This window comes from Rhinoraja longicauda, chromosome 1 (assembly GCF_053455715.1).
Source record: "Rhinoraja longicauda isolate Sanriku21f chromosome 1, sRhiLon1.1, whole genome shotgun sequence".
NCBI lineage: Eukaryota > Metazoa > Chordata > Chondrichthyes > Rajiformes > Arhynchobatidae > Rhinoraja > Rhinoraja longicauda.
The window spans coordinates 109218551-109241275 of record NC_135953.1 but is presented as its reverse complement, the minus strand read 5'-3'; the positions used below and the strand labels follow the sequence as shown (position 1 = coordinate 109241275).

Here is a 22725-nt window from a genome sequence, read left to right as displayed (position 1 = left end):
TCTCTGCCACAGAAGACAGTGGAGGTCAATTCACTGGATGTTTTCAACAGAGAGCTAGATTTAGCTCTTAGGGCTAAAGGAATCAAGGGATGTGGGGAAAAAGCAGGAACGGGGTACTGATTTTAGATGATCAAGGGCTCCAAGAGCTGTATGGCCTACCCCTGCACCTATTTTTCTAAGTTTCTAATTTTGAAAATTTTCTTAGTGGAACTTCATAGGTTCCCAAAGCAATCAACATTATGTGTGAGATCACACGTGAGGAATAGCATTGGAATGAGATATTGGAGATCTGCCATTGCTTGTGTTATTTCTTAGGAAAATAAATTAAAATCATTATTTCGTGGAAATTATGTCAATATTTACAGTTTAATTTTTTAGTGATAATTTAATACATATCAAAAATATCAAAAACAGATGCAAAGTGCTGGAGTAACTCTACGGAACAGCCAGCATCTCTTGAGAACATGGATCGGTGACGTCCGGTGTCGGGACACTTATACAGACTAATCTAAGGGTCTCGACCCGAAACGTCACCCATTCCTTCTCTCCTGATATGCTGCCTGACCTGCTGAGTTACTCCAGCATTTTGTGAATAAATACCTTCGATTTGTACCAGCATCTGCAGTTATTTTCTTATACAATCTAAAATATCAACTCTGATTCACTCTCCAGATACTGATTGGCTTAGTTTAGTTTAGTTTAGAGATACAGCACGGAAACAGGCCCTTCAGCCCACCGGGTCCGTGCCGACCAGCGATCCCTGTACATTAACACTATCCTACACACACTAAGGACATTTTTTTACGTATACCAAGCCAATTTACCTACATACCTGTACGTCTTTGGAGTGTGGGAGGAAACCGAAGATCTCGGAGAAAACCCTCGCAGATCACGGGGAAATCACAGATCACGGTACAAAGTACAAACTCCGTACAGACAGCACCCATAGTCGGGATCGGACCCGGGTTTCCGGCACAGCAAGCGCTGTAAGGCAGCATCTCTACTGCTGCACCACCGTGCCGGGCCGTATATCCAGTATTTTCTGCAGACACACTACAAACTACTGTGTGTCTTGGGTACAGGAAGATATTTCTAGGAAGAAAAATGGGAGGAAGCTCAAATAGAACATAGTTATCAGGGACTGGTCATGCCCACTATTAGAATACCTGGAAGGGCACTGTTATCCAAAAAGGAAAGGCTAAACAGGTTAGGCTTGTATCCAATGATGATCAGAAGAGTGAGAGGATTTGATTGAATAGATAAGATGCTGAGTTGGTCTTGACCAGATGGTCGTGGAGCTGATGTTTCTATCTACTGGAGAATCTAGAACGAGGTCATGATTTTAAAATATGGGGGTTGTCCATTTGAAACAGAAATGAGACACATTTATTCTCTCAGAGGGTTTTGAGTATTTAGAACTCTTTTGCTCAAAGGACAGTAGAAGCAGTGACTTTGATCATCTTTAAGGCAGAGCTATTCTTCATAGAGATATTCTTGATAATGTGTGAAGTGAAAGGTGGCTGGTGGAGCCCAGAAATCTGGAGATGTAGAAAAACCAGATCAGTAATATTCTTACTGAATGATGGAACAGGTTTGAGATATTGAGTGGCTTACTCCTGCTCACAACTCTTGGATTCATCTGAACCATCTGTTTCTGTACTATGTATTCTATGTAACCTAGAGTTCAGCTGTTCCCAAGTAAGCATGACTAAGACATACACACACCAGGCGTAGATTATTTTCTAAATGGAGAGAGAATCCAGAAATCGGAGGTGCAAAGGGACTTGGGAGTGCTGGTGCAGGACTCCCAAAAGTTAATTTGCAGGTCGAATCGGTAGTAAGGAAGGCAAATTCAATGCTGGCATTTATATTAAGAAGACTGGAATACAAAAACAAATATGTAATTCTGAGGCCCTATCAGGCTGCATTTGGAGTACTTTGAGCAAATTTGGGCGTCATATCTGAAGAAGGATGTCTTCCTGTCAAACACTGTTCTTGGTGTAACACCTTCCGTCGCACACTCATTGCTGAGATCGTACCTGCCCTCACTTTATGACAGAGGGTGGAGAGTATCTGTATTCTCAGCTGTCTGTTTCCAGCTCAGATTAAGTGAGGGCAACTGGCAGCTAGGAGCAGCGAGCCTGGGACATGGGAGTGCCCCTCAGGTCATCTTTCAAGCTTTGATCAAAATGGCCAAACCCAGCTTGATCTTGCCCATTGTTTTATCAAAATGTGTCCATCAGGGAATGGAGAATGATTTGCTTCAAACCTCCACACACTGCCACAAGAAAGGAAAATAAACCCAACATTAAACAAATAAACAGATCATTGTTTTGCTAAAGTTCTTTATAAAATCAGATCACGTGGTGTTCGAACAAGAGCGAAGGCTATATATCCTTAGTTAAAATGTTTGATAATAGGCATTTGGATGAGTAGACAATATGTGGGCTGCAGCACAATATAAAGAATAAATACATGGACATTAGCAGTCATAGACACATAATTCAGGGTTCTGTTGGGTGCAACTAAAAACAAGATAAATCTGCAATAACAAGGAACTGCAGATGCTGGAGTTACTCCAGCATTTGTGCGTACACAAGGTAAAACTGCATTGATTATCATAAAGAGTTGTGTTATCACTCTTGAGGGGTAGATGGTGGGTACCTACAGTGGATTATTAACCACAAGGAATATTGTATTTTTGAACACAGATTTAAGGTGAGATGAGAAAGATGTATAGATGACTTGAGGGCCAATTTTTTTCATTCCTACAAACACACAGGCACGCATGCACACAGTGATGGGTATATGGACCAAGCTGACAGAGGAAGCTATATACAATGTCCAAAAGACATGTGGACATGAACATGGATAGACCATGTTGAACGAGATATGGGCCAAACACAGGCAAATGCAATGAGCTCAAGTGAGCAACTTGGTCAGCCTGGACGAGTCGGTAGCAATGAATTCCACAGATTCACCACCCATTCCTCCTCATCTCCATTTTGAATGTATGACCTTTTATTCTGATGCTGTGACCTCTGGTCCTAGACTCTCCTATTACTGGAAACATTATTTCCACATCCACTCTATCTAGGGCCTAGATACCAATCATAGAAGTAATGCTTGCTAGGCAATCTTCTTCATAAGAAACAAAATTCATAAAGTGAAACACTTTGTAGTTATAGCAGAGACGGAGACACATGAGAGCAGGTTGAAAAAACGAAGGCAACGGAAGCCGTGGGAGCACGTGCGTGTGCATTCGCGCGTGCACAACTGATCCGGCCCGCATGAAGTCGCATTTTGCCCTTTCCGGCCCGTGACCTAAAATTAGTTTGACACCCCTGCCTTAGAGTGTCTACAGTTGTCTGATAAGGCCAAACAACTGATGCACAGATGTAGGGTGGGGGTGGCTGGCGTGAGGGGGGCCAAAGAATCAAATCTCTGGCAGGAAAAGGAATTCTGTTGTTAATATCCAAGCAATTACATGAACGGAAGTTGATGGTCAGTTACAGATTGATTAAAAAAATTATGATTAATGGCTTCTGATTCTGAGTTAAAAATAGTGAGATGTGCAAGTTAAGTGAATATATGATTCGCAGCCTCATTAATTATGCATGCAGAATACAAACGCATACATTTAGGAGCATGCCACTTAGTCTCTCTAGCCTGCTCTGCAAGCCAATAAAATTAATACCATATCGACATGTTAAGCATTGCAATGAATTTTTTCAGCTGTAAATCAACCAAGAGTTATGGACCAACTTCGCAGCTATATCCATAAACAACACTAGAAATGCAAGTAACAATTATCTGGGACCAACGTGAAAGGATTATAATGTACTAGACCAAGTGGACCCGTTGGGCCCATTCCCCGTAGAGGGGGGACAGGGAAGGGGAGAGGGTGCCACTCACCTCAGCCCCGTGTATGGCCGAGAAATCTGTCTTAAAAGCTGATGCGGAGAGATGGCTGTCTGAAGAAGGGTCTCGACCCGAAACATCATCCATTCCTTCTCTCCAGAGATGCTGCCAGTCCCACTGAGTTACTCCAGCACTTTGTGTCTATCTTGGATGTTCCTATTATAGCTTATTGTATAAGAAGGAACTGCAGACGCTGGTTTACACCAAAGAGAGACACAAAATGCAGGAGTAACTCAGCGGGTCAGGCAGCATCTCTGGAGAAAAGGAATAGGGGATGTTTGGTTCGAGACCCTTCATCAGATTCATGAAGAAGAGCTTGATGAAGGATCTCGACCCGAAACGTCACCTATTCCTTGCCTCCAGAGATACTGCCTGACCCGCCGAGTTACTCCGGCAGTTTGTGTCTATCTGAGCTTATTGTACTCTTATTTCTCTTCAACAGATAAAATACAGAAGCACCTTCCAAGTAAATTGCCATGTCTGGAGGTGCTTGCTGCTGCTTACCGAGGCATATAGTTTAGTTTAATTTTAATTTAGTTGAGTTTATTATTGACATGTGTACCGAGGTACAGTGAAAAGCTTTTGTTTGCGTGCTATCCAGTCAAAGAAAAGATTAACAGAGGCAAGTTACAAATAGAACAGCCTTTATTGAAGACAATCAACATTCATAGAACGATATGAAAGTGTCACAATCATGTATCAATATATCTTGCACTCAGTTCATAAAGGTACAATCACATTTATATACAATATTTTATATAAGAATTATTCAAGATAAATGTTTTTAAAATAGATTTGTTTTAAAATCTTAAATGATAAACTTCTAGATAATGCCTGCATAGACTTCACCTTGATGTATTTTTGTCTATTCATACCTGTAAACAATAAGAGCTTTTTGTTTTAAGGTCGGTTTGTTTCCATTTTCAAATACCACTTTCTATTACTCATTAAAACTTACCGAATAGTGAAAAGCTTAGATAGAGTGGATGTGGAGAGGATGTTTCCACTGGTGGGAGAGTCCAGCACTAAAGGGCATAGCATCAGAATTAAAGGACGTTCTTTTAGGAAGATGAGGAGGAATTTCTTTAGTCAGAGGGTGGTGAATCTGTGGAATTCTTTGTCACAGAAGGCTGTGGAGGCCGTCAAAGCATATTTTTTAAGGCAGAGATAGATAAGATTCTTGATTAGTCCGGGTGTCAGAGGTTATGGGGAGAAGGCAGGAGAATGGGGCTAGGAGGGAAAGATAGATCAGCCATGATTGAATGGCAGAGTAGACTTGATGAGCCAAATGACCTAATTCTGCTCCTATCACATATGACCTTATTATTGTTTAAAATACACAAAGAATGTTCTCAGCTCCTTGGGATGAATGGTGACTCTGAATTCTTCATTCAGCCTTCTTGTAGCTTTGTTAAACTCTATGGAGAAAAAGATTGAATTATAGGTTCAAATTTGTTATCAGTGGTGTTAATGCCATCCCAAATTGAATCGTTTTACCATTTTTGGCTGTTCATCATAAAAGTGGAGAAGTTGAAATGGGATGGAGAGAGAGGGTGGAGGGAACAGAGGGTGGTGGGGGCAGAGGGTGGCGGGGGCAGAGGGTGGAGGGGGCAGAGGGTGGAGGGGGCAGAGGGTGGAGGGGGCAGAGGGTGGAGGGGGCAGAGGGTGGAGGGGGCAGAGGATGAAGGGGGCAGAGGATGAAGGGGGCAGAGGGTGGTGGGGGCAGAGGGTGGCGGGGGCAGAGGGTGGCGGGGCAGAGGGTGGCGGGGGCAGAGGGTGGCGGGGGCAGAGGGTGGCGGGGGCAGAGGGTGGCGGGGCAGAGGGTGGAGGGGGCAGAGGGTGGAGGGGGCAGAGGGTGGAGGGGGCAGAGGGTGGAGGGGGCAGAGGGTGGAGGGGGCAGAGGGTGGAGGGGGCGGAGGGTGGAGGGGGCGGAGGGTGGAGGGGCAGAGGGTGGAGGGGGCAGAGGGTGGAGGGGGCAGAGGGTGGAGGGGGCAGAGGGTGGAGGGGGCAGAGGGTGGAGGGGGCAGAGGGTGGAGGGGGCAGAGGGTGGAGGGGGCAGAGGGTGGAGGGGGCAGAGGGTGGAGGGGGCAGAGGGTGGAGGGGGCAGAGGGTGGAGGGGGCAGAGGATGAAGGGGGCAGAGGATGAAGGGGGCAGAGGGTGGCGGGGGCAGAGGGTGGCGGGGGCAGAGGGTGGCGGGGGCAGAGGGTGGCGGGGGCAGAGGGTGGCGGGGGCAGAGGGTGGCGGGGGCAGAGGGTGGCGGGGCAGAGGGTGGAGGGGGCAGAGGGTGGAGGGGGCAGAGGGTGGAGGGGGCAGAGGGTGGAGGGGGCGGAGGGTGGAGGGGCAGAGGGTGGAGGGGGCAGAGGGTGGAGGGGGCAGAGGGTGGAGGGGGCAGAGGGTGGAGGGGGCAGAGGGTGGAGGGGGCAGAGGGTGGAGGGGGCAGAGGGTGGAGGGGGCAGAGGGTGGAGGGGGCAGAGGGTGGAGGGGGCAGAGGGTGGCGGGGGCAGAGGGGGTGAAGAGGAAGAGAGGGAGGAGAGGGAGGAGAGGGAGAAAGGGAGAAAGATGGAGAAAACTTGCAGGAAAGAGCAAGTTGAAGAGAGAGCATTTGTCACCGGGGTGGGGGAGAAGAATAATAGGCAAAGAAGGGATAGCTTTTGGGTAGAGAGCAGGCGAGTTGTTGGGATGACAGGGACCAGGTAGAGGGTGGGTGCACAGAGAAACTCCCCACAGACAGTACCCGAGGTCTGGATCGAACCTGTGAGGCCCAAGGCCAAAGATTTCATAACAATCAACCTGCATGAAAATGTAATTGGGATCTGCAGAACCATTGCTATTCCCACGTAGCTCCACTCAACCAATCTATTGTTTCTTTGCTTATCCAGTTGCTGCCTTAATTCTCTCTTGCCTGTCAACTTATCAAACACCAAGATGCTGGAGTAACTCAGCGGGTCAGGCAGCATCTCTGGAAAGAAGGAATGGGTGACGTTTGGAGTTGAGACCCTTCTTCAGACTGAAGAAAGTCTGAAGAAGGGTCTCAATCTGAAACGTCACCCATTCCTTCTCTCCAGAGATGCTGCCTGCCCCGCTGATTTACTCCAGCATTTGGTGTCTACCTTTGGTATAAACGAGCATCTGCAATTCCTTCCGACACATTTACTTGTTCCTTCCCCTCTATTCTTCCACTGTCGTTGCACTTGGTTAGAGAGCTTGACCTCTCCAATGTTTGCCTATTCAGATGAAAGGCCATTAACCTGAAATGTTAACTGCTCCTCGCCCACGGCTACTGTTCGACTTGCTGAGCATTTCCAGCATCTGCAATGTTTGTTTGTTTGGGTTTTTTTTGTCTTTGAACAAATTAGGACACTTTTTCTGAAGTGAAACATGACCCATCATGCCAACTTCCCCTGCTGATTCCATAATGAGTTGCGTGTGACTATGTTTTTTTTTCCACTGCAGAGATACACACTGAAAATAAATGAATTGCCTCCACAATCCATCCTCTTTTGGATTATCAAAATATAACGACGAGAGATATAATTTTTGCAAAGACATGCTGAGAATGGCTTATCTTGTTGTGAATTCCAGATTCTCCCACAGGGCATGTCTGACAGAAATTGTAATTAAAATAATTTACAACAGAAATGCCTGAAAAGTCAAATTTATAAATCAGAGGATGTATTGCATTGCAACCCCCATTTACAGTAATTAATTCTCAGCTTACAGGAGATTCAAGGCAGTGGGTGAAAATATTTCCCCCCAAAAAACTTGGACGACTTGATTGAATCACTGCTTCCACTGAGTTGTGAAAGAGGTTTTTCATTTTAATTCGAAGCACTTAGGAAGATTTATAACATAAACAGATTGCAGAGGCAGCAGGGGAGCCTTCGGCTATTCAAGATTTAATGACTAAGACCACAATAACAATGACAAGGGCAAGAGAAGTACAATCAGAAAAGGAGAAAGACCAGAGATCGACTCAAAGTGCTGAAGTAACTCAGTAGGTCAGGCAGCATCTCTGGGGAAAAAGAAGGGTCCCAACCAGAAACATCACCCATCCTTCTTCTCCAGAGATGGTGCTTGACCCGTTGAGTTACTCCAGCACTTTGTGTCTATCTTCGGTATATACCAGCAGTTGCAGTTCCTTTATACACAAGAAAGGGGGTAGATGCTGCTGCAGAAGATGGACGGTATCATCAGCATTTGGGCCCAAAATTTTTATGCACCACCTGACCCTTATATATTTACCATTACTCCAAACCTTACAAACATACCTCATGATGTCCGCACCTTGCCCATTACTCAATTATAACAGGCACAACACACAAACTAAACACACAATATTCACTCCTCTATCTCTCTTATAGGTTTAGTTCTAATTTTTGGTTCAGGTTTACTATTGTTACGGATACCGAGGTATAGTAAAAAACTTTGTTTTGCATGCTATACAAGCCTGCATTTGACCCATATCCCTTGAAACTCTTCCTATCCAGGAATCGTCCATGAAGGAACCTGAGGGGCAACCTTTTCCACACAGACGGTGGTGGGTCTACAGAATGAGCTGTCAGAGGAGGTAGTTGAGGCAGATACTAAAACAAATATTTAAAAGACATTTAGACAGATACATGGGTAGAAAAGGTTTAAAGGGATATGGGCCAACAATGGGCAGGTGAAACAAGTGTAGATGGGGCATCTTGGTCGGCATGGGCAAATTAGGCCGAAGGGCCTGTTTCCATGCTGTCCAACTATATGACTAATAAAATCAATGTTTTGGGTGGAGTGGTTTTCAAGGGATGCATTGAGCTTCCTTGCTCCAGTATTTATGCCCAACTTTTGTTTGGATTGCCAGTATCAATAGCAATATTTTTCATTAACATTTATTAGAAAACGGGTGAATGGGAGATCAGTACATTTTGGTAGGAATTCAGCAAAAACCTTAGAGGATTGTAAATACACACCAGAGAAAATATCACCAGCAACTTGTTCTGGTCTACCCATATCAAAGCAATGGCCAAGAAAGCACACCAATTACTCTACTTCCTTAGAAGGCTTTGGAAGTTCACAATATCCCCCAACAATTCTCGCCAACTTCTACAGATGACCCATAGAAGGCATTTTATTGGGATGCAACACAGCATAGTTTGGGAACAGCTCCATCCAGAACTGCAATAAATTGCAGAGAATTATGGACGCAGCCCAGACCATCATGCAAACCAACCTTCCTTCATCTCAATTTCAGTCCCAATTTCCTGATCTTCAGCAAAGGAAACAGCTTCTTGTTGTCTACCTTGGAAAACCCTCTCAGAATCTTACATGTCTTAATGAGATCATCTCTCATTCTGTAAAAACAACAAACTCAGAATCAAGAATGTTTCAATGAGATCATCTCTCATTCTGTAAAAACAAAGAACAGCAGATGCTGGTTAATACACAAAAGGACAAAAAATACACCAAGTACTAGAGTAACTCAGTGGGTCAGATATCATCTCTGGAGAACATAGATCAGTGACGTTTCATGTTGAGACCCTTCTGAAGAAGTGCACAGTGGTCGGCTTGATTGTAATCATGTAGAGACTTTCTGCAGACTGAATAGCACGCAACAAAAAAGCTTTTCACTGTACCTCGGTACATGTGACATTAAACAAAACTAAACTATCCATGTTCTCCAGAGATGCTGCCTGACCCACTAAGTTACTCCAGCACTTTGTGTCCTTTTCGTCTCTTATTCTCTGGGTTTCAGCCAGTGTACGCGAATCTCTCTTTAAAGACATACCTTATCCCAGGAATTAATCCAGTGAACTAACATTGTACTCTCTCCAAGCAAGTATATCCTTCTCTAGGTACAGTGACCAAGGCTGCACACAGCACTCAAGTAGAGATCTCACAAATGCATCCAGAAATGATCTGGGAGTAAGTAATAAAGATAATGACCACTGCAAACAATATAAATATTCCACTCGCAGCAGCAGGGTGCATCTTGTCCTTGAAATCTTTAAAAAATCATTGTGAAAGCCCAAACTGAAACAACTCACCCATGTCATGTTGCTGTGATGTTCTCCATTTCCAACGTTGGAGAGTGTTAATATTCCAGATTCCTGTCAATGACCGCTCTTCAACAGATGCCACTGTTCCAAATGGCTTCAACAAATCCTGGCAACAGTTTAATTTAAAAAGGGAACATAAGCTTTATATAAAGAATTGGAAGCCTAGAAGGCAGTGTAACTCCTCTCTATCCAAGATAGATTTTTAATTTCAATATCGTTCTTGTTTGAAAATTTCAAAAACTTTCTCTAATTTGGAGCATTATGAATGAAATGTATTTGTCCCTGTATCCATGTATCTTGAATCACTGTGTATCACTTTCTCATGTTCTGTATAAGAAAAATGTATACAGACTCATTTAATGATTCAGATTTGGATCTGGAATGACCAAGAGAAACAGAAAAAGGAATTGAAAATAAAAAGTGAAAAGATAATGAATCAAGATCAGCTTTGGAAGTAAGAAGCCAGAACTCAAGTGGTAGTAGGGAACGATGAGACATTATAAACCTCATAAGGGTCAATCCGCCACAGTTTAAGAATAAGGGGTAGGCCATTTAGAACGGAGATGAGGAAGAACTTTTTCAGTCAGAGAGTGGTGAAGGTGTGGAATTCTCTGCCTCAGAAGGCAGTGGAGGCCAGTTCGTTGGATGCTTTCAAGAGAGAGCTGGATAGAGCTCTTAAGGATAGCGGAGTGAGGGGGTATGGGGAGAAGGCAGGAACGGGGTACTGATTGAGACTGATCAGCCATGATCGCATTGAATGGCGGTGCTGGCTCGAAGGGCTGAATGGCCTATTCCTGCACCTATTGTCTATTGTCTATTGAGATCCATCTTGATCAACCTTGAGCAGTCAACTCAAATTGGATTTCCCAATAAAGTTTGACATCATAACATTTCTGATGTGATATCTAATTAGAAATAAAACTTTCATTTCTAGTGTACTTTGACCAAATGAGTCATGGACAGTTTACTCAATACATTCAAATGAAATTCATTCAAACAATACATTCAGTTTTGTGAATTCCATCTGACATTTCCTTCAAATTCTTTTCATTTTCTGAGCCTCAATTTTATAATTAAGAAATTGGTTTTCAAGAAAGCGTCAACCTCTGCAGACAAGCTCATTCTCTGCTTTCATAGTGGACAGGAATTTCCTCGATACATCCCCTTTCTTAAACTTATTGGAGATATAGCATTTAAACTTAGTCCCAACTGAGTTATAGGAGTGCACTGGGAGAAACACCAAGGTAATTACCTCAAATACGTCCTCATCCTTTCCCCAAGTAAGATAGTGGGTATTATCAAACACAACAATCTAACTGCAGACAGCCAGGGAAATATTGAAATGTTTTCTGGGAATATCTCTCTCCAGTTTAGTTTAGAGATACAACTTGGGAACAGGCTCTTCCGCCCATCGAGTCCGTGCCGACCAGAGATTATCCATACACTAGTTCTACCCTACACACCAGGGACAATTTACAGAAGCCAATCAGCCCCTGCAGGTCTTTGGAATGTGGGAGGAAACCGGAGTACCCGGAGAAAACACACGCGATCATGGGGAAATGTACAAACTCTGCACCCATGATCAGGATCGAACCCAGATCTCTAGCGCTGTAAGGCAGTAGTTCTACTGTTGCGCTATTGTGCTACCCTCAATGAGCCTCGAGTCACACCTGATAGAAGTTAAGGATTTGAAGTGAAGAAAATTATGGTTTAAATGATGAATTTACATATTACTACATTTTTTAACAGATTTTGAAAAATCACAGGTTGATGTTCACTTCACTCAAACATGGTTGTATTGCAAGCAACTGAGGTGCTTATTATCACTTTCAGTTTGAAGGGAATTCAAACTCTAGCTACGATGTTTTTATTGGTGAAAACTTAAGTTTAATTTAAAAGCAACATATTCTTGTTTATGCGTGCATCTTAGTTTCTGGCCCCAATCTCCATTACTGCTAACGTCTTGGTGGCTCATGCATATATACCGGAAAGGAAGGAATATGAAGAAAGTAGAAAAATAAAAATACGCAAGTGAAAAGGAAAACATGTTACACAACCTGTTTTGTTCATAGTTTCGTACCGATAGTGCAATAGGAGATTTAAATGTCTGGACCACTAACGTGACAATTCACACAGAATTATTGTATAGATTTCCTGTAATACTATTACAATGAAAAGTGACAACAGACCTTTAGGTTAACTGTCATTGGTTGCGATAGCACAGGGTCTTCTCCCACCTCATATAAATGCAGAATTCTCAGCAGAACCCGACGAAAATTTGGCTGAGACTGTTTACCTTGAAATGAAAAAAAGTGCATTAATGAATCTGTTTCAAAGATTTAAAGAAAAAAAAAATGGTTATTACATTTTCAGAATGTATGAAAAGTTTTACGGAGCACAGTGGAATCTTTTTATTATTGGTCTAGAATTAACTAAGCTATTATGTGAAACAAAAATATAAATACCTACATTACTCTCGTAAAAGATACTGGGAATGGAAATGGATATAAAAAAGGCAACAAAATTGGCTGCTACTTTGTTGGTCTCTGCATTCCTAATAAACCTAAATATTACTTTTGGAAAGCAAGACAGAAAATGCAAAATAAGGGGGTATACATTTTTTGTAAATATTAACCCGCCCAGTTGCAACTAAAGCTGGCAGTTGAAGACAATTGAAATCAAGCAGTTTACCTGAACTGGACAAACCATTACAGCAATCTCTAACCTATAAATTTTGAATATTAGTTTTAGGAATGATGAGGTTTCCTTAAATTAATTGCTTCTCTTTAATTATGTCAAAAACTTCACCCTTATCCAGATTTTAGTTTAATTGCTGACAATCCATTGGTGTGACCAAATTCCTGAGGGAGTCGTGCATATATATTTCTGCACAGCCTTGCCATTTTATCTTGAGCTAACCCCATGGAGCAAGGTGGGAAAGCAAAGTGTGTGTATGGGCCATGGCAATGGCCTGCGCTTGCTTGCAGGGGCAGAGTTCTTTGGGTTTATAGAAACAATAGAAAATCAGCAAACTTTGACAACAAGGTCCAGGTAATGACGAGACATGCTGGGGTCCAAACCCTTCAGATGAACGATTGCAAACCCACATTCAGAAGTCAAGATGGTCAGCATAAACATTTGATTCCAAATTAAAAGAGACAAGAGACAATTTCAGCCAGAAACACCAAAAAGAAGTTTTGGGTGCCGCTAAGTGATTGCATACCATAATTTAGAAACCCTGTACATGGGACCTGACCACAACTCTACACAAATGCTCTGAAATATTATTTGAATTCCAGCCTCCTGAAGATAAAAGTCCAGCATTTTATCAACCTTTTCAACTGTCATTTGTCTATTAGTTTTCAATAATTTATGTTCTCGTACACTCCGAAACGGGTTTGCAATTCAACAGCTCCTGGTTTCCCACCTTTTAGAAAATACTCCTATTTATCCATCTTGGCTCCAAAATAGATGATCTTACACTTGACTACATTAAATACCAAACACGTTTGTTTAACTCGCTCACTTAGTCTGCCATTGACCTTTTGCAACTTCCTGCCCCATCTGCATTTATTTAATGACATTTACAAATTTGTACGCAGATGCCAAAAGCATTTTACTGGCTGTTAACTTCAAATTGTGACACTCTTCATCACCTCACTGAACATGCAACACGTGAATAGACTGCAAATTTGTACAGCGGTTTACCGCGAGTGATGTCTTCTAGGTGTTTCGTGTGGTTTGAATTGTATTGCCACCCAGGCACCGAGAGCGTGAGAAGATGAAGGTTCGATGGGAGAGAGAAAGAATTTGCTGCAGTCTCGCCGTGCATTTTGTTTGATTGGACAAGTGCCACATTTCCTGTGGAATGGATCACAATATAACAAAATGATAGAAATGGTAAGAAGGGATTTTTTTTTGTTGATACAGTTCTTACCCTTAACCATTCATTGTAAAAGAACAAGAAAAAAAAGTCACAGGCTACCTTGAACCAAAGCAAGAAACTGTATTACCCGACCACTGGTTGTATGTTTCGGGGCTGAATAACTCAAAAGTGCTGTGAATCATTTTATAGTTGCACTACTTAGGTCTCTTAAACTCTAAAATCAGCAATATTTTCATCTATCAAGAATGACCAATGACAGCATCTATGCAGAAAGTTTCTTTAATAGAAAATGTAAATGCATCATACAGATTTTCTTTTGGTTTGATTTCATAGAAAGATTTGACATTACTGAATCAAAGACCAGTAACAACCATCTCTAGGTCATTTTGCATCACTGTGGAAACTTTACTGACCACTTCCAGTTGTGAGTCAGGCTGACGTGGATTCCAGTTCAGGAGTGCATGTCAACGTGTTATTCTCCATGACGACACTCGACCATCTGCAGCAACCCACTGCTCGTGATTCCCAAATCCCAGACTTGCCCTCCTGATCCGTTGCCCCACCCCCAACCATTCAGAACTTTGCCCTCATCCCGACTGCCCTCAACCCCTGCGAAATACGAGGACGGGTACCCATAAGTTCAACCTGATCTTCTCTTCCGCAGACTAACCAAAACTGCCAGTAACCGAACTTCCATTCAGTCAGATACCTGCTGAGATCCAGATTCCTCCCACCCACTGCTGATGGTGCCTGGTTCCAGTGTCAGTGACTCCTTCAAGCAGAAGTCCATTGTGTGTAGTGGTGGGGCCCAGAACGTAAACAACTATCAGGGACCAGCTGCTGTGGCCATCCAACACCTATTAGGGTGCATTTTCATTTCTGGGCCTTGATTTCTAATCAAAGGACCAGCCATCATACTAGCTACAATAAATGTTGGGCATCGGATGCAATGCTCCATGAGTGGTGCATGATCGCTAAAATGTAGAGTTGTTTTACGACTATATATTTGCTATTAATGGACGTTACAGTGGCACAGCTGGTTTAGCGGCTGCCTCACAGCACCAGTGATCTGGGCTCAATCCTGACCTCGGGTGCTGTCTGTGTGGCATTTGAACGTTCTCCTGGGTTTCCTCGGTTTTCTCCCACGTCCCAAAATATGTGCAGGTTTGTAGGTTAATCGGCCTCTGCAAATTGCCCCAATTGTGTAGGGAATGGATGCAAAAGTGGGATGACATAGAACTAGCGTGAACGGGTGATCCATTGTTGGCGAGGACTCGGTGGGCCGATGGGCCGATTTCCCTGCTGTATCTTTTAGTCAATCAATTAATTAAAAACGTACAAGGTTAAAATTGACAAGTCTATGGATCCACCGTCTCAAATGATGAAAACCTGGGTATTTTCATGGCAGATTCACAGGATGACAATCCATACTCAAAAGTCCATCAGAGAAGCATGGGATGTGATAAGGTTGCTGCAACACACTTTATGCTTTTACCACCTTCATCATCAATGTCTGTCTGTACTGTCAGGTGGCTCACAAGATATGGGAAGTGGACCATGTTTCCAGGGATTAGTTGTGGAACTTTATTGTTGGAGGGCAGTATTGCACAGCAGGGGAAGGTTGGTAGAGGACCTCAGCGTACAGATGTTGAGTGCAACATAGATCCTCTCAAGTGCTTACATAATGGCAATAAAAAAACAACAAAGTCTCAAGAACTGATCATAGTCCTGCTGAGGTTCTAACATTCAGCCACAAATCCCCAACCGAGCTGCCCATATTTGGGAGGAGTATATACCAAAGGACATCAGGGATGCTATTATTGAGAACAGCTTCATATTTCAGATACAGCGCGGAAACAGGCCTTTTCGGCCCACCAAGTCCGCACCGCCCAGCGATCCCCGCACATTAACACTATCCTACACACACTAGGGACAATTTTTACATTTACCCAGACAAATTAACCTACAAACCTGTACGTCTTTGGAGTGTGGGAGGAAACCGAAGATCTCGGAGAAAACCCACGCAGGTCACGGGGAGAACGTACAAACTCCTTACAGTACAGCACCCGTAGTCAGGATCGAACCTGAGTCTCCGGCGCTGCATTCGCTGTAAAGCAGCAACTCTACCGTTGCGCCACCGTTCAAGATGGGAGACAAATCAAACATACTTGAAAAAGGCCTCCCCATTGTTTGCTGCAGAGCAAGTCATTGCCAGGATCCTCCTCAACCATCTCACCCCAGTTGCCGAAGAGAAGCTCCCTGAACTGTACTGTGGATACTCTCCTGGAGACACAAGGGCATGATCTTCACTGCATGGTCTTCATCTTCACATGTTGCAGTTCCCCACTATTGTAGACAGCCTTTCCCAACCTCACTAAAGACTTGGCCTCCATCAACTAGGAGGGACTGTGGAGAAACCTTCTCAACATTCACCCCCACCTTAACTTCGCTTAATGATGCTATGCAAATCACGATCCTAACCAATAGGTCCTGAACAGACGTAATTACGCTGCAGTCTGGTATCTGGCAAAGCTGTGTCATCCCATGCGGCCCATTATTTTTTCCCAGTGTTATTTCTTATCCCAGTGTTCCATCTCACGTCTGACAAACTCCCCACAGGAGTGAATCTATTTGACCTACACAGCACTCTAGAACCAAGGTCACCCCAAGCATGGTCAGAAGGTGAGCACTAGCGACTGATAAGTTTATAGGAACTGATAGAAGTAGAATTAGGCCATGCGGTCCATCAAGTCCACTCCGATACTTCAATAATGGCTGATCTATCGCTCCCTCTTAACCCCATTCTCCTGCCTTCTCCCCCATAACCCGTGACACCACTGATCATTAATTGATCTCCAAAAGCTCACAATCCAAAATCACCTCCAGTTGATGCTGTGAACAAACTCAGTAGCATATACCTGAGGTAGGCCCAAACGCAACGACAGGCCTGAACTCAAGTGCCATCCCACTCTGATACAAGGATGAAGTTGTGGATTTTGAACCAAACATCAGCCAGAAAAGTGGACGCACAACTGAGGTGTCATTCAGTGTCAGGTTGTAGGCCAGATTCCATTCCTTGTTGTTCCATAATCGTCGATGAAGCATCATCTGTAAATATAACAATCTCTCAAGATTACAGAATTAAGGATGCCGAGACATTCACAATATAACCAAGGCGGCACAATGGCAGATTTGCTGCCTTACAGTGCCAGAGACTCAGGTTTGATCCTGACTACGGCTGCTGTCTGTACAGAGTTTGTACGTTATGTCCGTGACCGTGTGGGTTTTCCCTAGGTGCGCTGGTTTCCTCCCACATTCCAAAGATGTGCAGGTTTGTAAGTTAATTGGTTTCTGTAAATTGTCCCTAGTGTGAAGGATAGAACCAGTGTAACAGTGTTTGTTGGTCAGTGTGGACTCGGTGGGCTGAAAGGGCCTGTTTCCACGCTGTATCTCTAAACCAAAAACTAAACTACATTTTAGGTATCAATAAGTTTTGTGGAAGACAGTAATGAAAAATGCTGCAGTATTAAAAATGAGGTAGAGGATTATCTTGTCTTGCACATTTTTACATTTGATAACACTACTCCGAAGCACCTCAAGATCCTTTGATATATTACACAGCTGTAGAAATGAAAATGCTAATTTTGGTTACAAATGGAAGGGACATTGAAAAAATATCCCTTCTGCTGCACACAACAATCAATTTCAGTTACAAATTTTAATCAGTTAGGTACCAGATAACAAAGTTATTTAACACAGAGACTACATGTGCTCTACCTGTCAAACGGTGGAGACTCAGGGAGCTTACAAAAAAAACTACGAGGTCCGGTACCAACCTGCCCCTGCTGTGCAATACTGCCCTCCAACAATAAAGTTCCACAACTAATCCCTGGAAACATGGTCCACTTCCCATATCTTGTGAGCCACCTGACAGTACAGACAGACGTTGATGATGAAGGTGCTAAAAGCATAAAGTGTGTTGCAGCAACCTTATCAGTCTGTATCCAATGACTCCTTTTTTGTGCAAAGTGGAAACGCTTCACTTTCAGAGCACAGTTTACACATAAAGTTTGAAGAAATATTGGTGATTGGATTCCCTGCTGTTTCTACTTGGACATCTTCCAGTAGTCATGAGTGGACCCGATGGTCGAAATACCTCCATTTCTATCTGTTTATGCTTTGTCTTTCTGCAATCATCTCTTCGAATTGATCCACATACTCTTCCCCTGCACATGTATATCAATTTCGCCATCATTTGTGGTTTAATATTACTTTTATAATGACCTCTTCAACCATGAAAATCTGTCCTGTAGTAGTATTTTATATTTGCTGATAAAAGTCCGAGTCATAGAGCATGGAAACAGGCCCTTTGGCCCAACTCGCCCATGTTGACCAAGATGCCTCAACTAAGATAGTTCCATTTGCCAGTGTTTGGCCTCGATCCCGAAACGTTTCTATCCATATTCAAATGCCTTGTAAATGTTGTTATTGTACCTGCCTCAGGTACTTTATCTGGCAGCTTATTTCATACTTCCAACACTCCCTCAGGTTCCTATTAAATCTTTCCACTCTCACCTTAAAACTATGTCTTTGAGTTCTTGAGTTTCCCTATCCTGGGGAAAAAAACCCCCATCAATTTCCCTCACGATTTTACCCACCTCTACAATATCACCCTCAGCCTCCTGCACTCCAAGGAATAAAGTCGTAGCCTGCCCAACCTCAACCCTGAAGCTCATGCCTTTGACTCCTGGCAATACTCTTGTAAATCTCTCCCCTCTTTCCACCTTAAGCCTGACTTATCATTTTTCATATTTTAACTGATTCATCAATTCCACTCTTCACCCTAATGTATTTGATACTAAGGTAGTTTAAATCTCCGCACCACAGTATTTAACATGTCTGGAAGAATAATAAATGTTAAATGTTAATCCCCATATATACTTGTTGCTCCAAAATATATAACCGTATATTGTTTTTATAGCCCTAAAGTCATATTTTTACTTTTGCTATTCTTCCTTCTTTTAAGACAACAAGAAAACCACGATGAAGATCACCCTTCAGGTCTTGTTTAATCCCACTGTATTATTGAGGGCACATTTCCAGTTAGATTATTACCATTTCACTCACAAAGTTTCACAAAACACTCTTTATCTGAATCTTATACTAAAAACAGCTGGGTTGTCAGTTAAATATCGAGTTGTTTTACAACCCCAGTACTTTATTACATCCGTTAATTGCCTGGAATGTTGAGCCCCTGTATAAAGCCCATGGGTTTTAATGGCATGAAGGACTGAATGGCATTTAGGCAGTATCAGGTGTTTCTATTTGCATTACAGGATTTTTCTAGGCATTGTATGCTTTTACATAATCGAAGATTCATTCATTGCCTTTTTCTTTAAATCAGGAAGTGGCAGAAAAAAATTGTATTACACTATGAAAAATACACACCTCTATCTGCCCATCCGCTTGACTGGAAATACCATGTGCTCTGTCGGATAATATGATGAGCCTTGTGCCATTTTCCTCAATGTAAGCTGTCCTTACCAGAGGGTAGTAGTTCTGAAAAGCCCAGGGGGAACACATATTAAAATACTTCAATTGCAATTTTCCGTTTCAGAGTTGACAGTTTCTATTTGCATGTATAATCCACACATTCGATCAAAGCACAGTGCATTTACAGGACAGAGAACACTGGGAAATACTCGGCAAGTCGGGCAGCATCTGTGAAGAAAAAAAAGTAGAGTTAATGTTTCAGAATGTGTTTCATTTTCATCTGTTTTCCAGAATCTGCAGTATTTAGCTTTTAAAATTCAAAATGGGGGGGGGGCATTATGATGAAACTGACCAGTTTCCTCTACTCATCCCCAGCTGCTTTACCCACAGCTACTTGTTCTTCTTGCTGCACTGCAGGTCTAAGCAATTTAAAGGAGAGCTATAAAAATTATGAGGGGCATAGATAAGGGAATGATCCCTTATGATCACAGTCTTTCTCCCAAGGCAGGGGAGTCTGAAACTAGAGAGCATAGATTTAAGGTGAAAGGGGAAAGATTTTAAGGGGACCAGAGGCGAAGGTATTTCCACACAGAGATTGGAGGGTGTATGGAATAAGCTGGCAAAGGAAGTGGTTGAGTCGGGTACCGTTACAACATTTTAAATAAATTTTGACAGGTAGATGTACAAGAAATGCTTAGAAGGATATCGGTCAAATGCAGGCAAATGCAACTGGCTCCGATAGACATTTGGGTCAGTATGAGCAAGTTGGGCTGAAGGGACTTTTTCTGTGCTGTATAAATCTGTGACTGGCACAATGTGGAATGGTCCATGAGCAGCAACTAGTCCTGGGATGGTAAATCATGAGATCTGTCCCTTTGTGCTCCCGATGGGCTTTTGCCAGGTGTTTGCTCTCATGGGTTTTTTAAATGATGATCAAATTCATTATAAAGCAGCTTCAAATAATCCAAAACATTTTCTTCTTTGACAAATATATTTATTTAATGCTTCTTGTGCTCAAAATTAATTGAAAACATTTAAGATTGTTTAAAATTTTAAAAAACATAGACTGCCCATACCTTTTAAATCAAGATTGGTGACTGATTCAATTCATTATCACAACACCAATCATCTAGTGTAATGCTGAGGAGCCAGATGTGAAGTGCATCTGACCACCTGAGCTTGATAGTGCCAGTGCTAGTGCAGGAGGTCAGATGTAACAGGTTCTGACCTGCAGCTGGTTCCTGACCTCTGCATTGCAACACACAGCCAAAGATGTCAAGGAACAAACTGACCAGTTCATCACACTTAAGTGGCGGTTCTCCACAGAATCATTTGCAGAACAAACTAATCCAATGTAACTTTGAATAACTCTTAAATTCACATTAGATTATTCTAAAGTGACATTCTGAACAATGGGGTGTAACAGTGCAAGGGAGGGTCTGTAGGAAATCCAGAAATTTTCGCAAGGTTGTACAAATTCCAAGTCTTCTTCAAATTTACCCTGAATGCAAATGGAACATAATTAAGCACACTTACTCTGGCCAAGGTATTGTTGCTGTAGTTCTTATACTGTCTCTTCATCATCTGGTAACCGTTACCGTCAGTGAAAATGGTCCTATCTGTTTTCAGATCTGTAGTCATCCTTAAAATCGCTTCCCTGTTCAGATCTAATGGCCCAACCATATACTCCTGCTCAACCCTTCGGCACAACAGTGATCCATCATAACCTTCTGGAACGTTATACATCCTTGTGAATATTGCATATTCGTAATTATTTGCCATGGCAGAATTATTGCTGTTTAAAACAAAATGTCATTGTTGTTTGATGATCTTATTATTATTTGGATGTCAACTTCCCGTTGTTACAAAATGAGAATTGACAAATAATGGACAGTTCACTGATTTTCTCACATCTGAAGAGCAAGTTTGTTTCAATCACAAAATTGAGACCAGGAATTGGATTAAGAGATAGGGCAGACTCTTAAATATATGACGAAAAATAGACCATTCTGTTCCTGGAGATCTGGACTGATCGTCATTGACAGCTAAACACAAGCGATTCAACACTTCAATTTATCTCGATCTCTTACCCATCTATGTTCCCTATTATGCACAATTCCCTCAATGCGAGAGCAAGACCATGGATTTAAACCAACAAATTATGTTAATGGTGAGATTAAAATAAAAAAAATCAAAGAAAGTGTGCAAGCGTACAGTTATTCCTTCAATTGATTTTTCTCCTTTCTTAGGGGCTGATCAACCAGGCTGGTTGTAGATTAGAAACTCAAGGAGTGGGGCTTGTCGGCATTAAGCTGGTTTACAGAAGATAACTACTTCCATTTTGATTTTAGCTAAGTGTCAAGCCCTGTAGGATTTGTGCCTCAGAGTCAGATTGTTGTAATCCGCCCGGTGCAACTCGGCTGCGGGACTTTACATCGCCCGGTGCAGCTCGGCTGCGGGGCTTAACACCGCCCGGTGCAGCTCGGCTGCGGGGCTTAACACCGCCCGGTGCAACTCGGCTGCGGGACTTAACACCGCCCGGCGCGGCTCGGCTGCGGGACTTTTCACCGCTGGTGCGGCTCGGCTGCGGGACTTAACACCGCCCGGTGCGGCTCGGCCGCGGGACTTTTCACCGCTGGTGCGGCTCGGCTGCGGGACTTAGCTGCGCAAGGCTTGGTCGCGGGCCTTTCATCGCCCTGTTCGGCCGCGGGACGTTTCAGCGCCCGGTGCGGGGACTGTGCGGGTCGGTCGGGGACGAGCTGTCTGTCCGTGGGCGTGGGGAAGAGAGGGGAAGTTTTGTTGCCTCCATCACAGTGAGGGGGTGTTTGGAGTCACTGTGATGGACGTTTGTGTTGGGGTTATGTGTCTTGTGTTCTTTTTTTTTTTTCTATGACTGCTATGTAGTTTCGTTCGGTACTTCGGTACCGAACGACAAATAAAGCTCTGTTATACTGTTATACTGTTATACTGTTATCATGTCCCATTTCAGGATAGGGGAACCGAATTTAGGCTAACACATTGCGGCAGTACTGTGGTACGGTGGTGGAACAGTTAGCACCGCTGCCTCAGAGCTCCAGGAATCCAGGTTCATGCCTGACACTCCGGTGCTGTTGCTGTAGTGTTTGTATGTTCTCCCTGTGACTTCGACATGCCTGCTGAACCTTGCCTTGGACTGCTTACCTTGGGCATTTTACTTTTCTCCCACGTTCCTAAGAAAGCGCTGATACTGACTACTAACATAGGCAGAACCAAAGGGTTGCCATTGGGCATGTGGGCGAGAGGTAGTTGTGGAGTTGAGAGGAAAATAAGCAGGGAAATGAGACTGATGGGATTAATCTGATGGGATTAAAGGGGCATGGCCCCTATGGGCCAAATTCATCTGTGTC

General features: G+C 43.2%; 1 protein-coding gene across 1 annotated transcript in view; it reads right to left on the bottom strand.

The window, feature by feature from the left end:
• Positions 1 to 4758: 4758 nt before the first annotated feature.
• Positions 4759 to 22725, bottom strand: part of man2b2 (mannosidase, alpha, class 2B, member 2) — a 63904-nt gene continuing 45937 nt past the window's right edge. The window contains exons 13-19 of the mRNA XM_078411917.1: positions 20876 to 21134; positions 19295 to 19405; positions 16765 to 16954; positions 13669 to 13821; positions 12150 to 12256; positions 9949 to 10066; positions 4759 to 5339 (exon numbers count right to left, since the gene is read on the bottom strand). Of these exons, the coding sequence (XP_078268043.1) occupies positions 5245 to 5339; positions 9949 to 10066; positions 12150 to 12256; positions 13669 to 13821; positions 16765 to 16954; positions 19295 to 19405; positions 20876 to 21134 (1033 nt within the window). The 3' untranslated portion in view covers positions 4759 to 5244. The remainder of the gene's footprint in view (positions 5340 to 9948; positions 10067 to 12149; positions 12257 to 13668; positions 13822 to 16764; positions 16955 to 19294; positions 19406 to 20875; positions 21135 to 22725) is intronic.